Source organism: Halichoerus grypus, chromosome 8 (genome assembly GCF_964656455.1).
Source record: "Halichoerus grypus chromosome 8, mHalGry1.hap1.1, whole genome shotgun sequence".
Taxonomy (NCBI): Eukaryota; Metazoa; Chordata; class Mammalia; order Carnivora; family Phocidae; genus Halichoerus; species Halichoerus grypus.
Genome location: NC_135719.1, coordinates 79,456,806 through 79,470,789, shown reverse-complemented (window position 1 = coordinate 79,470,789; position 13,984 = coordinate 79,456,806). Strand labels below are relative to the sequence as shown.

Genomic DNA, 13,984 nt, shown 5'->3' with positions numbered 1-13,984 from the left:
TCACCCCTGTCTACACCCTTTTTGCTTCACCTTTGCTAGTGGCCACAGGCTCCTCCCTGAGATGCAGGGTCGGGGAATATGAGGGTATCTGGCCAGTTGGCACACTCACATTCACACATACCAACCCACTCCGATTCTGGCAACTGTTCTTTGTACTCCATCACCCAAAGCCAGGAGCCAGGGCACTGTTCCCTATGAGGGAGGCAAGATACTGGAAAACTGTCCTTCCGGGGAGGGGTAAAGTGGGCGAACTATCTCACAAGAGTTAGCCTGGAGCTCTGTGGTTTTGTTCCCCGGTGCCTCTTGTTCGTAGGTGCTGGTCTTTGGCTGACCTCCCACCCTGCCCCGGGATACTCACTAACCTCTATTCTCTTTGATGCTGTGCCCCATCTCCTCTCAACTACAAAAACCCAAGCCTGCGCTTGTATACAAAGGAAGGTGGGGGAATTCCAAAGGTTTACTTCAGGGAACCATTTATTGGTGCAAGAATGGAAAGCTGGTTCTAGGTGAGAGGGCAGTTGGAGGTCTCATTCTTCTGGGGTTTTTTTCTATTTAAATATATAAAAAATACATGTGTGGGGATGGGGAAAGGGCACAGGGCTTCAGGAGACTTGAAAACTGCTCCACATAAATTCTCTTGTGACTATTCCAAATAGCTTCTTCTCTTATCCTTTTTCCTAACCTGCGTCTCTCCTCATATTTTTTTCAATTCTCATGATTCTAAATGTTTTCATTTACAACCTATCTCTCGAGGCTGAGTGAGTAAAGGTTCGCTCCTGACTCTGGCTTCCAGTTGCCATGGCCCAGCTACCTTAGCTCTCCCTCCTGTCCATGGCTCTCATGCCCGTCCTCATTCCATCCTTCCTCACTTGAAGTCACATCCGTCTGCTCCCTTACAGCCCTCTCCGACTCCTGGCTGGGGATTCAGAGCTTTGGAAAATGCTCCGATGGTTCCTTTTTCTGACTCTGATGTGTTTTTTATTGTATTGTATTGTATTTATTTGAGAGAGAGACAGAGAGAGAGCATGAGCAGGTGGGAGGGGCAGTGGAGAGGGAAAAGCAGGCTCCCCACTGAGCAGGGAGCCTGACCCCAGGACGCTGGAGGACGCTGGGATCATGACCCGAGCCAAAGGCAGACGCTTAACCGACTGAGCCACCCGGGCGCCCTGATCCTGATGTCCTAAGGAGCCATTCTCTAGCTTTATTGCATCTCTTGCTACGAAATGGTTTGAACTACAGATGGTTCCTGCTGGGGTTGGTAAGGTGCTGGGAAAAGGAAAGGAAGTGCTTGCTCATGGGAAGGAGAGAAAGCACTGATGGCTGAAAGCAGAGGTGGCTGAAGGCCAATGTAAGGGCTCCCGGGATGGGAGGAGGCAAAAAGTGCATGACTCACCCATGCTTGCAGTCTCCTGCCCTCTGCTCATTCCCCTCGGGTGCTGATAGCATCGGTGACCCAGAAACATATGAAGAGCCCCAGAGTCTGATGTCCTTCTCCTCAAGTCTCCTTTCTGTAGTCCTACCAATCCTCTGTACCGGAAATAGCCAATGTCTGTATGATTGTGTCCCTTCCAATTCACCCTTCCAAAGTCCTGACGGGAAGCAGCAGAGAGGGGATGGCAGGCTGGATTTGCCCCTCTGGATTTCTTGATGTGCCTCATGAGGCTGACCTATCTGCCATGCACCGTCAGACGTTTTTGTCCTTTGGCTTCAGTTAGCATGACCAACGGGAGACGCCGGCGGTAGGGGCCAGAGCAGAAGGAGAAGGAGCGTAATCCTCTGGCTTCCTCCTGGTCGAGTCCCTGCGGGCTGGTGGTATCCCTGCACCTAAGGCCACAGTTCTTACTGGGCGGCCCTCTCCAGTTTCTGCTCCCTGCTCCCTCCTCTTCAGCCGGGGTAGCAGCATTGTTCCTGCTCACTGTTCCCGGAGCCAGCGGGCGGCGCGTTGCTGCACCTCCGACCCAGCATTGTTGTTGCTCAGCCCCCGGGGATTGCGCCACGGGCTGTAGCTCTGCCAAAACCCTGCCCACACCTCCCCATAGACTCCCTTTATCCAACTTGCCTCAGTTCTCCAATGTGCTGCCCGCTTCTTCTGAGCCCCTGACTCATAAGATGGGGAGGTAGAGGTAAGGTAAGGGAGGAGAGAATCCGTGTATTTGAGCTTTTCTTAAAATCAGAGAAACATGGGTTTGAGGGCCAGCTAGCTATGTGATCTAGTGATTTACCCCCTCCGCATGTGCTTCCCCGACTCCCGACGGGGCCAGCATCTCCGTGGCAGGCCCGGGGAGGCGAGTAGTGTCTGTGACGGCCGCAGCGCCTGCCTGGCGCCGAGCGGGTGCTCCGCGGGGAGCCTCGGCTAGGATTATGACACACGAGCCACTGTTTGGAGAACGTGGCCCCTTACTTCATGCTGAAGGGAAAAGAGAAGAGGATGGTGCTTCAGGGAACTTGTTTCCCGTATCAGATATTTTGATTTAGCTTTGCCTAAAGCTTGCCTTCTCACTCGTGCCCGGGTGCGTTGGCTGGGCTTGTGAGGAGGTCTGCGTATCTTAGTTTGTGGGGAGGGGAAAGGGATGGACAGGGGACAACTGCGACAAGAGGGACACTCAGGAGACCTCGTCCATGTGAAGGTGACTTGGGCTTCTGCACTGAGAAGATCAGAAGGGGCAAAGTGGGAAGAGTGATGGAGCTCGTGGGGCGCACCTTCTCTCTCCCTCCTTCTCCACTAAGTCTGAGATACTCCTCCATTTCATGGGTCAGGGGGCTGGGCAACAGCCAGAAAATCAGCTTTGGATTTGTCCTTAGTAGTGTTTAAGAGAAGCAACCATTGTGGGGGTTACTCACACTGAAAGACAGAGGGCCTAGTGGGGAGGGGCTGGAGGCAGAGGGGCAGCTAAGCAGGCAGAACAAAGGCCACTGAGCTGTGCCAGAGCCAGGAACCACCCTAGGCATTTCTCTGGCGCCTTTCTCCCTCTCCCAACACTCCGATTCTTAATCCCTCAGCACAAGGCAGCTGGATGGAGACAGAGGCTCAAAGAAGAGCCACAGCATCCTCGAGCCTACACAGGGCTCAGTGTGAAAAATAGGAACCAGATGGCAGGAAGCTCTATTTAGCCTGATCTCAAGAGTCTGCTGGACACACCGTGGTTGGCTGATAATAGGCACTGGGAGTGGGGTGGGTGTGGTTACTGTAGGAAAAAATCTAGATCGCGTGGTTTCTGTTTTTACACCTCTTCTCTCTAAATGCTGGGAACTCTGGCTCAGTTTCTCAACACCTGTGGGCAAGGCAGGAGTAGTTTGTTGGAATTTCAGCAATGCTCCCTTTTGTGGAGGGCATGGCCTGCAACTGACAGAATGGCTAGGGGCCTGGATTCCAGAAGAAAATACAATATCCAGTATTCAGCCTTTCCACTCCCCACTCCACCACTTCCTGTACCAGGCAGCTCCTAGGCAACCTGGAGAAATGAAGTATAGCATGGCTGAAGGGGAAGGGTAAAAGGGACATTTTATTATACACAGTAGCACAAATGGGACAAGAGTCAAATCTAGAGTGATGGTCTTCATATCAGTTCTCCAATTTATAGGCACTCAACGCAAATGCCCTTTTCTCAGTCCCGGAGGAGAAATGGATTCTCATGTAGGAGAAGGCTGTGGTCCAGTTCATGAGGATGATGCCCAGTGAATGTCGCTTAGTCTCAGTGGAGGGCCAAAGCCATCTGGGAAAGTGTCTCCCAAGGGCAGGAAGGCCATCCTAGATAGGTCCATCAGAAAACCCAGCAATCTCTTAGGCCCACAAGGCAATAAAGGCCATGAAGGCAAAACCAGCGGCTACGCAGCCCCACTTGGCCAGAGGGTCCTCAGGGCCAGCTAGCTCCCGGGGCAGGATTTCCAGGAAGGTGACAAACAGAAAGGTGCCGGCTGCCACACCTTCTAACACAACCTGGGCTAAGCCCTGCCCCCCTTTCAAGTCCCCTTGGGTCACAGCCAGCCCCAGGACCACGCCCATGGGGGACATGAGAGCTAGTGACAGTATGGACAACATGGCCCACCGTGAGCCAGTGCCTACCTGCACCAGCCGCAGTCCTACCCCAAACACTACGAGCCCCTTGTGAGCCAGGACAGCAAGACAGAGCTGCACGGTAGTTGCTATTGTTGGCTGCAGCCCCACGGCCAGCCCTTCAAACACCGAGTGGAAGGAGAGTGAGAGCAAGAGGACGAGGGCCCGGAGGGGACCCTTTGAGGGTGAGGGTGGAGGCCCATGGCTGTGGAGTTCTAGGACATGAGTCCCGCCCGACTCCTCCTGCACTGTGGTTCCTCCAGCGGCCCGAGGACAGCACTGCAATGCCAGCGACTCCAAAAAGAAGATTAAGAAGAAGCCCAGGGAGATGATGAGCTCTCCGTAGGGATACTCCATCTAGGAACAGAAAGAGGGGCTGTGAGGTGGGAAGCGAAGAGAAGCGAGTACACAGGGTGGCCATGGGAGTGGGAGACTGAAGAGAATGGGAAACATGGGACTCTGCCCAATTCCTAGGACTTGGCCGCCTGTTTGCCCTGCTGGCACTCACTCTGGTCTGTGACCTTATTCCCATCTGCTTCAGATGCTTCCAGATTGATGCAGCATATTGGGCATAAAGAAGGGCAGGGGAATGAAGCCAAGAGCAGGCATGGACAGCAACAAGAAGAATCCCTGAGGGACTAAGGGACACCAGAGTGACAGGGTTAGAAATATGGGAAAAGAATGTTAGGCCTGTCAAAGGGCCAGAGAAAGAGTGAAAGAGTAAAGCAGAGATTTTTCTGGGGTTCCACAGACCCAAGAGGATGGGGTGGGCTCCTCCTTTCCTCGGTGCTGTCTGAGCTGAGGAGCAGAGGGGATCCCTGGTTTCATCCCTCACATACTCCCCTCAAAAGGGTCTGGCAGTGAAAGGAGTCTCTGGTTCTCCTCCCCCTCCAGGGAGGGACTGGCGGGAGATACTTACCTGAGCTGAATCAGCATCATCAGAAGCATTTCCCTCCTTTTCTGTCCGGTTCTAGGGAGAGAAAAGCAGAAATCAGGCAGGGGATGGAGCAGCTCAGCTTCCTGTCCTGCCCCTTCAGCTCCATCGCTTTCCTTAAAGTCCAACGTGACCGGTTTTCACCACGCCACGAAAGAGCTGTCCTCTTCCCTGTCCTTCCACCCTTGTCCTCGGCTCTGTCATTTTTCCCCCTCATCATTCTGGCCTCACAGCCCTGCTGCTCACCTGCATCTTAAACTTCTGGATCTCTGAGTCAATTCCCTCCAGGGCTTCAGCGGTCATGTGCATGAGCCCCGCTCCCAGGAAAACACCAGCAGAGGTGCAGCCCAGGAGGCTGAGGACCCGGCGGTGACGACCTGAAACAAGGAGGAGTTACAATCCAGTTGGCAATGAGATAGAAAAGGTGACAAAAGAGCAAACAGGTAGCACCCGATGTCCCCAGCTTGGGGACGGTGAGAGCCTCGGAGCAAGGCATCGGGATAGGTGAGAGGGCCATAGTCAGGCTGAGGTTATGCGGCCGGAGGCGGCAGGGCTGTACCTGTGGCAGCATCAATCTGGAACCACTTGAAGCAGACGGGAATAAGGCCACAGACCAGGGTGAGAACCAGCAGGGCAAACAGGCAGCCAATTTTCACTCCTAGGAGTGTTTCCATCCTTGGGGCACAGGCTAAGCAGATGCCTCAGAATAGTAAATGGGAGTTACAACCTTTGGAGCGGGAGTGTGGAAGCAGGTGGTCAGAGCTGGAGTAGCTACCCTCCTGAGCTCCAGGAGGCCGCTGGGATCCTCCTTCTGTTCTGTGCTGCCTCCGCCTGCACAGCCTTGCACAGCTGCCTGCGGCCCTGCCCCAGAGTCCCCCCCTCCCCCTCCCAGGAGGCCCCTCCCCTGGCTCACGCCTTCCAGAATTGGGAAACCAGAAACTCCAGACTCCCTGCCAGGCACAGCCTGTGCTGTGTGTCTTCTCCTCTTCACTGCCGTGACTAATCCAAATGCTGTGGACAGTCTTCGTTCATGCCTGGCGCTGGTCTGATCCAAAATGGGGGAGTCTATGGTAGGTCTTCCCCAGCTGTTTTGTACGGGGGACACTTGGTCCTGCCTTCAAGACATTTGATCTAAGGTTCCCATACCCTCTCCACCCCACCCCATGTCTCACAGGTTGTTACGCTGATACCTGAACCCTACCTTTTCAGAGGGGATTTGGGGCCCCCTTCGGGTAGGAGGTAGGGCTGAGAGGTGGTGCTGCCACCTGGCACTCTGGGGAACCCAGTAGATGAGGGGCCTCCCTTCTCCTGTAACCCCAGAGAAATAGCTCCAGGCATGGCAATTTCTAGTGGGGAGTTGAGATTTCTAGTATTACAGTATTGATGCTGTTCCAGTTTTTGACTGTGCCTGTTTCCGGATATATACAGATCTTCCTCAACTTATGATGGGGTGAGGTCCCAATGGACCCAGCCTAAACTGAAAACCTCCTAGGTTGAAATGCCATTTAATACACCTAAGCTACCAATCCTAGCTTTGACTAGCTTTGAATGTGCTCAGAACGCTTACATTAGCCCATGGTTGCGCAAAATCATCTAACCAAAGTCTATTTTATAATAAAGTGTTGAAGTCTCATGTAATTTACCACATACTGTCCTGGAAGTGAAAACCAGAATGGTTTTAAGTGTACCAGCCATTTACCGTCGTGATGGTGTGACTGGGAGCTGCGGCTGCCCAGCACCACGAGAGACTATCATACCACATACTGCTGACCCGAGAAAAGATCCAAATTCAAAATTCAAAGTCCGGCTTCTACTCAGTGTGCCTCACTTTCACATCATCTTAAAGTTGAAAATTTGAAAATCGAGCCACGGTAAGTCAGGACCGTGTGTACTGGGGGAGAGGGCCTAAGAATTTTAAGACAAAGAAAGGTTCTTTAGCTCTGAAACAGCGAGGCCTAGGAAAAAACTGAGAAACGAACCAAGCAAACTGAAGGATCCTGCCTGGATCTACAGGGGTGGAGATGGAAAAATTCAGTCTTGATGGGGATCGGCTCTTGAGGAAAATGTATCAGGCAAACTCCGGGGGAGCTGATGAACCCTGAGAAAGACAGAAGAAAAGGAGGGAGAAAAACACAGAGGCTAGGCAGCCTGGATCCCCCATTTAGGTGGCCCACCTAACAACCGTGACACCTGCTGAGCCAGTGCTCAGAGACTGGGGGCGGCTTTCCCTACCGGCCCGGATTACTTCCCTGGTCGTGGTCTCTGGTAGAAGAAGCAGTACTCTTACAGGAGGTGAGCTTGAGATCTCTGTGGGAAGACAGGCACTGAATATCTGAGGATTCTCTCTGCTACAGGATTGAACATGACAACTGACCTCTGTACCTTTTAAGAATCACAAGATCCACTTATTCTTTGAAAACTTTTTATTATTATTAAAGCCTCAAACAAACAGATACTTAGGGCTACCAGCACTCCCACCCTGGATACCAGGGAGCTTCAGCCTTGGCAGGCCTAAAATAAGAAAATACTTATTTTCTTATTAACGCCTCCTTGTCAACTCCCAGGGGGGTCTTCAGCAGGGGACAGAGGAAGCTCGGACTCTGAAGGCGTGATCACAGGTAAAAGATCTCCCCAGGAGCTGACACGAGCACAGCGATACAAATCCCTATGGAAAACAGAGGTCAACATGGGCTGCAGGTTCTTGCCACCTCTCCCTAATTTTGGTCACACCCTTTATACCTGCCATGCTGGCGGGCTGTGATGACAGCATGCTGCATATGCCCATCTGGACAGCACAGGTGACAATGCACATGGCGTGGCCGTTTAAGGACAGGCTGAGTGATACGGGGCCAGCGATTAGCCTCCTCTGGAGACCCCCGGGCAAGAATTACCATCGAGAACTTTTCCTCTTTTTGCTTCTTCTTGTTCTAAGATAAGGATATAGAGACTATTTGGAGAAAAAAGAGATGGGAAAAAAACTTGTGACCCCCATCCCTGCAGCCCTTTTCATATTCTATAAGCCCTGGACACTCAGGCCCCGCAAACCTCCAGACTCTTCTCTGACTTCTCCAACTCTTCCCACCTCGACTCTTTATCATCCCGTTCCCCTAGGCTATTTTCTCCCTGCCATAACTTTCTCAGGATACATACCCAGCTGAAGGGGATGCAGTGGTAAGCCTGAGAAAAGCTACAGGCCAGGGGCTTAGAGGCTGTCAACTGGGGACAAGGAAGTTCATGTGGACACTGCGAACACACAAGACAAAAGAACCACAGAATCAGACAACTGAAAAACAAAGAGTGCTAGAATTAAGGGCTAGGGCAATGGCAGCATAGGAGCCGGAGGTAGGGAGAGCCAGGGGAACAACTGAGAAAGAAATTGGATAGGGACACAAAATAGTAGAGGGTGGCTTAGCTTTGCCCTCTCACTTTTCCTGGCCACAGCTGAGTTTACATCTTTGCACGCTGGGAAAGCTAGAAGTGATACTCACTGGGGCAAAGACAAAGCCAGGTCGAGGGTCCAAAGGTGACTTCTCTTTTCCCTGAAATCAAAAAAATTAAGCTGGGTCTGAGGGGTCTATTCTCATAACTCAATCTCTGCACTCAGTAAATTGAGGACTCCTTTAATATTCAATTCTGATAATTATTAACTAGGCTCCTTGGGTTAAGCTGGCTGCTTCTCTAATACTCCAAACAAAGAACTTTCTCTCTGCAGTAGAAAAGCAGGAACTTGGCACATAGTACGGTGCTCTCCCTTGTCAGCAACCTCTACTCTCAAAAAGATCCCACTCCAGGACAATTAAATTTATGATTATACACTGGCTCATACTGTCCCCAAAAGGTAAGGTTCTTGGCTTAGCAATGCCCTAGATCAGGGGTTGGTGCACTTTTTCTTTTTTAAAGGCCCAGAGAGTAGGCAAAATCTATTTCTGTCCCAACTATTCAACTCTGCTGTTTATAGTATGAAAGCAGCCACAGACAGGATGGCTGGGTGGCTCAGTTGGTTGAGCATCTGCCTTTGGCTCAGGTCATGATCCCAGGGTGCTGGGATCGAGTCCCGCATCACACTCCTTGCTCAGCAGGGAGCCTGCTTCTCCATCTGCCTGCAGCTCCCCCTGCTTGTGCTCACTCTCTCTCTGACAAATAAATAAAATCTTAAAAAATAAAAAAAAAGCAGCCATAGACAAGACGCACACCAATAAGCATGGCACATATAAAAACAGGTGGCAGGCCAAATTTAATCCACAGGTCCTAGTTTGCTAATCACTACCCTATATCATAACGACTTTATATGCCTAATATCCTGAGAGTCACCCCTACCATTGTATGACAGAGTCCCTTCAGTTCTTAAGGGAGTAGAAGTGACTGGTGACAGATGGTGGGGCAGGGGTGAAAGAAAGAGAAAGAATCTTACCTTAAGGACCAGGTCCCTGGCATCCATGAGAAGGCAGTGTCCAGCTTTTGTTCCACTCTCTACCAATATCTGTTCACAAAAAAGGAAAATAAGCATAAGCCCTGAATTACACGAAAACATAAATGCTAGCAGCTCTGTAAGAACATTCACAGATGGCGTAGAGGGCCCTAAAGGAAAGGGCCATCCCCATATAAGATGGGAATGAAGAGCCTAAAAGAGGGACAAAGGGATCTATGCATGAGAAAAACAGTCAAGAATGAACACAAGTTCCAACGGAGAGAAGGAAATGCATGAAACCCATGACACTGCTTTAAAACTAGAAGGGAAAAAGGGATTTCAACTCACCAGAAAATGACTCGTCTTGCGCCACAGGGTCTGAACTAGCTCAGTGCGGTCAGCCTTGCTGGGAAGCTCACTTAGGGAGAAGGCTGATACCACCACATCGAACTGTACCTGAGAACCAGGACAAGGAATGTGACAGACCTGACATTACCCACCGGCCCCCCTTCCAAGAGTATAACAAAGTTCTATCCCCTTGTATTTCTTCTGTTCTCTTTTATTTTCTAACACTCAAGGCTGGGTTGCAAAGCTGAAGCCACGGTTTTCCATCTGCCAAATTCCACATTTAACACACTCTGAACATTGTCACTTGCCTTGGGTGATACAGGTAGAAACTGTCTGAAGAAGACACCTGGAACATAAGGCTCCCCAGATTCTGAACCACCTGTGGAGTAAAGCAGAGGTGCGGCAACTATAAGTGTATAGGTATAAACTGAAGTGATATCTCCATAAGAACTATGGTCCCAAGGCTAAAGCAAACCACCAGGTGCGGCACCTGGGTGGCTCAGATGAGTAAGCACCCATCTTTGACTCAGGTCATGATCCCGGGGGTCCTGGGATCGAGCCCTGTGCCGTGCGTCAGGCTCCCTGGTCGGGCTCCCTGCTCAGTGGGAAGTCAGCTTCTCCCTCTGCCCCTCCCCCCACTCATGTTCTCTCTCTCTCTCTCTCTCTCTCAAATAAATAAAATCTTAAACAAAAACCAAAACCAAAACAAAGGGCAGGGAAACACTGGGTTACCTCTCCTGTTTCTCTTACCCAACCCACCCACAGTCCAGCAAAGGCCTCTACCACCCTCCACTTGACCATAACACTGGAAAGAAATCAGACTCATCTTTAACTTTTAGCCCTCTTCTACTCCCCAATAAAACACCCTTTCTAGTTCTCTGCTTAACTCCTTCAACTTTGAAGCAGCCCCTCCTTACCCCTTGTCCTCACCTTTCAGTAGCTTTTCTGCCAAAACCAACATAGCAGCTGAGCTGTCCACACACACATATTCACGTAGGCTCTGGCCCCAAGCACTATGAGCAGCCCTAAGACGGCAAAATATAAATCACCATTTCTCATGACAAAGAGTCATCCCTACAAGGATCTCATCCTACAGAGATCCCTCTGCCCCCAACCCCACCCCTGGGAAACAGTATTATCTTAAAATAGTTGGAAAAACTAACAGTGTTATTTTCTGATTTCATTTACTACTGCTTAAAAAAAGGGCAGACTCAAAAAAACTATAGGTAAAAAAAAAATCTTGGTGATATGCCCTAGACTAAATTCCTTTCCTTTTTTATCTTTCTAAACATGGGTCTTTTTTCACTTGAAGTTTCTTTAAGTTCTGGCCCTAATCCATATACTTTCTTTACCTAATCTGAGAGCAGAAACATTCTAGTTCCCAACTTTCCTATTCTCCCTCTGGTTCCCTAGTCTGTTGGAGTGTTATACACATGGCTCTCTAGAGCTAGAATTGACAGAGACAGAAAGATACTTACCAAGTGACAGAACCAGTACCCGAGCCAAAGTCCATTAAGGTTTGGGGCTGGAACTCTGGAACTCGAGCCCGGATCTGAGGAAATACGTAATACCCCACAGTAGGGTAAGTAGACCCTTATTTAGGGCCCCTATGAATTAGGCAACCATGAGAAAGCAGATGAGATGTGAATGTTTTTTTGAGATTCAGTGTAAATACCTTACAGAATGGGAACCTCCTAAAACAGTGATTTTAAACCTTTCTTGGGTCATGAACCCTTTCAGAGAATAAAGAGAGCCTCTCAAAAAAAAAGACAGATAAAGAGATAAAGGAGGATAAAGAGAGCCTCTCAAAAAAAAAAAAAAAAGCACATACAATGTCCCAAGAACTGTACCCTAGAAGACTACTTTATGAATAAGGGAACTGATGGTAAAAGGTTGGAAGCTGAGGGGCTTTCACCTCATGGAATGCCCTGGAGACTGCTGCAAAGCCACCATCCAGTCTTGCTGCCATATACACCAGGCTTAGGCTCTCATTGTAGCTGCCAGAAAAACCAAAGAGTCACACCCACCAGGAAATAACCTCCATCCCATAGTTAAACTTCTAGATTTTTAGGAATGAAATCTCTGGAAAGGGCTCTTCCAGCTCAGTGTTTTTACTCCTTAAAAGAGAAGAGTCCTGAGTACAAACCAGGTAGGCTTTTCAAATAGGAATTGTGTAACAGTACTTCCCCAGTCTCCTCCTAGAGACAAGATTTTTTTTTCTTTTGCAGCCCTTCTAGCCCCCCCTTACCTCAGTTCTTGCCAATGGTATGTAGTTTTGCGCAGGGTTCGCAGCACTGCTTCACGAAGTTTCTCCTCCACCTGAAATAAGTCTGTGGTGAGAACAAGAACTGAGAGTGAGGACCTAGGAAGAACAGGGCTCAGATCCAATATTTGAATATGCTGCTTGCTCATTCCCCTGCAACTCTCATCCTAGGCAAAATCTCAGAGCTTAAGAGAGAAGCCAAATCTAGAGAAAAATTTCGGGTAAAAATAACAGCAACCACCACCATCACGACCAGAATGTATCAGATAGTATTTTGCCTCTAACGGCAGTTTATTCAACAAGACCAAACCTATCCCACAGGTTTTGCTCTCTATTAAAGGGAAGTGTCTCAAAGATTTAAACAGATAGGATAAGGACAATATTTTGTGGATTTTCTTCAGTACCCCAAAACTGCAGACTGTGACATTTCCAATGTTCCTAGAGGGAAGAAAGGGGCTTGAAAATCTCCTCTCAGGCTTGTGTTCAGTTCAGTACTATTTTATCTACACAGCACCTACTATGAACTAGGTCCTGTGGGAAGTGCAGGGAATACAAGATGAATAAAAGGCAGGTCTGTAATATTAAGGAGCTCACACCCATGAAAATAACTTGATGAGTTATACTCATTCTCCTGTCCCTGAAGAGCGTTTCAGTACTGGACAGCGAGCCATACAAGGATTTTATTTCACTTGAATAAAAACTTAGACCGTCCTAATCCAGTGGATTTGCAGGAAAAAAACCAAAGACCTAGATTTTGACAGGATACTGAGCACCCTTGGAAACCATCTTCTTTTAGCAAGGCACCACTGTAACAAGCAGCTCTGGCCAGAAAATCAAACAAGAAACCGCAGTATCTATTTGAGACAGATACTCAAGTAGATGTGTAAAATTATTTCTTGCTTTTAATTTCCCACCGATATTTCAATTTGGCCTACTCTTCATTCTTAGGCCCTACCTGGGTTCTCCAGGAATTTTTCCTCAAGATGTACAGCCCGTCTTTGCAACTCCTCCGGCTCTACAGGTAAACGCCGGCTCCACAGGTAATTGGCCAGTGCTTGCGCCTGCTTCTCCACATTGGGCATCGAGCTCTCTACGGGCCAAAGATGAAACGCGACATCACTTAATGCAGACCCAGTCTCGCTTCTTCTCGGGCTTCCGCTTCCCACCGTTACTCACCGAGCAGCAGGAACTGCGCAGCGGCAGCCAGGGCAGGCGGCACCTCTACGCATGGCAGCTGCAAGACGCCGGGGTGCCGGCGATGGGGCCTCTTCCCCAGAAAATCGGAATTGTTATCGACCTGGGATACGCCCGGCACGACGGCGGCGAGCGCCTGCAGGCCGAGAAAGAAAAGCTGATTGCGGGGCAGAAGGGAAGGCTCTGGCGTTTCGTCAAGGAAGGGGCTGCCGAGGGCGCTCTTCCTCGGAGCGGAGCTATTCCTGAGATCCAGAGTCTTTCCGAGAGCAGGGAAAGCAGACACTCACGCGAGACTGGGGAGCTTCTCCACGGCCGCGGCGCCATCTGCTACATGTCAGCAGATGCCTCAGTCCTCTCGCGGTCGCCATGGCACCGGAGGCGAGCAGGAAACGGAAATGATGAGGCCTGTGACCCTCACGGAGCAGTGTCAGCCAATGAGAAGAGCGAGTGCTTCTAGTAGCCAATAAACAATCGATATGTAAATCACCTCGGAGGGGAAAGGTACGTGGGTGGGATCAGGAGCTCGGGTCCTCCGTAACCAGCAGAAGACGAGGTGCCCTCAAGGCTGTGCGGCGACTGGTCTCCGCGTCCGGAAGCCGAGGGGCGGGCCGGGGTGGGGCGGGGCCGGGCCGGGGGCGGGGCGGGGCGGGGCCGGGGCGGGCCCTTTCCTGGACGCTCTAGAGAAGCGCCATAGACAGCAAAAGACTATTTCTGGATGTATTACCTACCTGTGTTCCTTGCTTTTCTCTGTGGAGAACTCTGAAGTCTTGGGATTTTTTCCCC

The 13,984-nt window shown here is 50.2% G+C and overlaps 2 protein-coding genes across 5 annotated transcripts; both read right to left on the bottom strand.

Moving 5' to 3' along the window:
- Positions 1-3,485: 3,485 nt before the first annotated feature.
- SLC39A2 (solute carrier family 39 member 2) lies at positions 3,486-7,247 on the bottom strand. Of its 2 annotated transcripts, none has more exons than XM_078053432.1 (4): positions 6,968-7,247; positions 5,235-5,365; positions 4,974-5,024; positions 3,486-4,411 (listed from the first exon to the last, which is right to left on the bottom strand). In XM_078053432.1, the coding sequence occupies exons 2-4, from the start codon at positions 5,295-5,297 to the stop codon at positions 3,782-3,784; spliced, it is 744 nt and encodes a 247-aa protein (XP_077909558.1). In that variant the 5' UTR covers positions 5,298-5,365; positions 6,968-7,247; the 3' UTR covers positions 3,486-3,781. The 2 variants fall into 2 exon arrangements, with proteins under 2 accessions (XP_077909558.1, XP_035973859.1); XM_036117966.2 differs by lacking the exon at positions 6,968-7,247 and adding an exon at positions 5,548-5,867.
- Positions 7,248-7,393: 146 nt separating this feature from the next.
- Positions 7,394-13,623, bottom strand: METTL17 (methyltransferase like 17). 3 transcript variants are annotated; one of them, XM_036117951.2, is made up of 14 exons: positions 13,489-13,623; positions 13,184-13,337; positions 12,963-13,097; positions 11,993-12,074; positions 11,660-11,741; positions 11,223-11,296; positions 10,675-10,769; positions 10,053-10,123; positions 9,745-9,852; positions 9,400-9,468; positions 8,477-8,527; positions 8,139-8,231; positions 7,728-7,915; positions 7,394-7,653 (listed from the first exon to the last, which is right to left on the bottom strand). In XM_036117951.2, exons 1-14 carry the CDS (start codon positions 13,567-13,569, stop codon positions 7,542-7,544), a joined length of 1,395 nt encoding a protein of 464 aa, XP_035973844.1. In that variant the 5' UTR covers positions 13,570-13,623; the 3' UTR covers positions 7,394-7,541. The 3 variants fall into 3 exon arrangements, with proteins under 3 accessions (XP_035973844.1, XP_035973846.1, XP_077909557.1); XM_078053431.1 differs by lacking the exon at positions 7,394-7,653 and having other exon boundaries at positions 7,737-7,935; XM_036117953.2 differs by lacking the exons at positions 8,139-8,231; positions 8,477-8,527.
- Between the last annotated feature and the right edge of the window lie 361 nt (positions 13,624-13,984).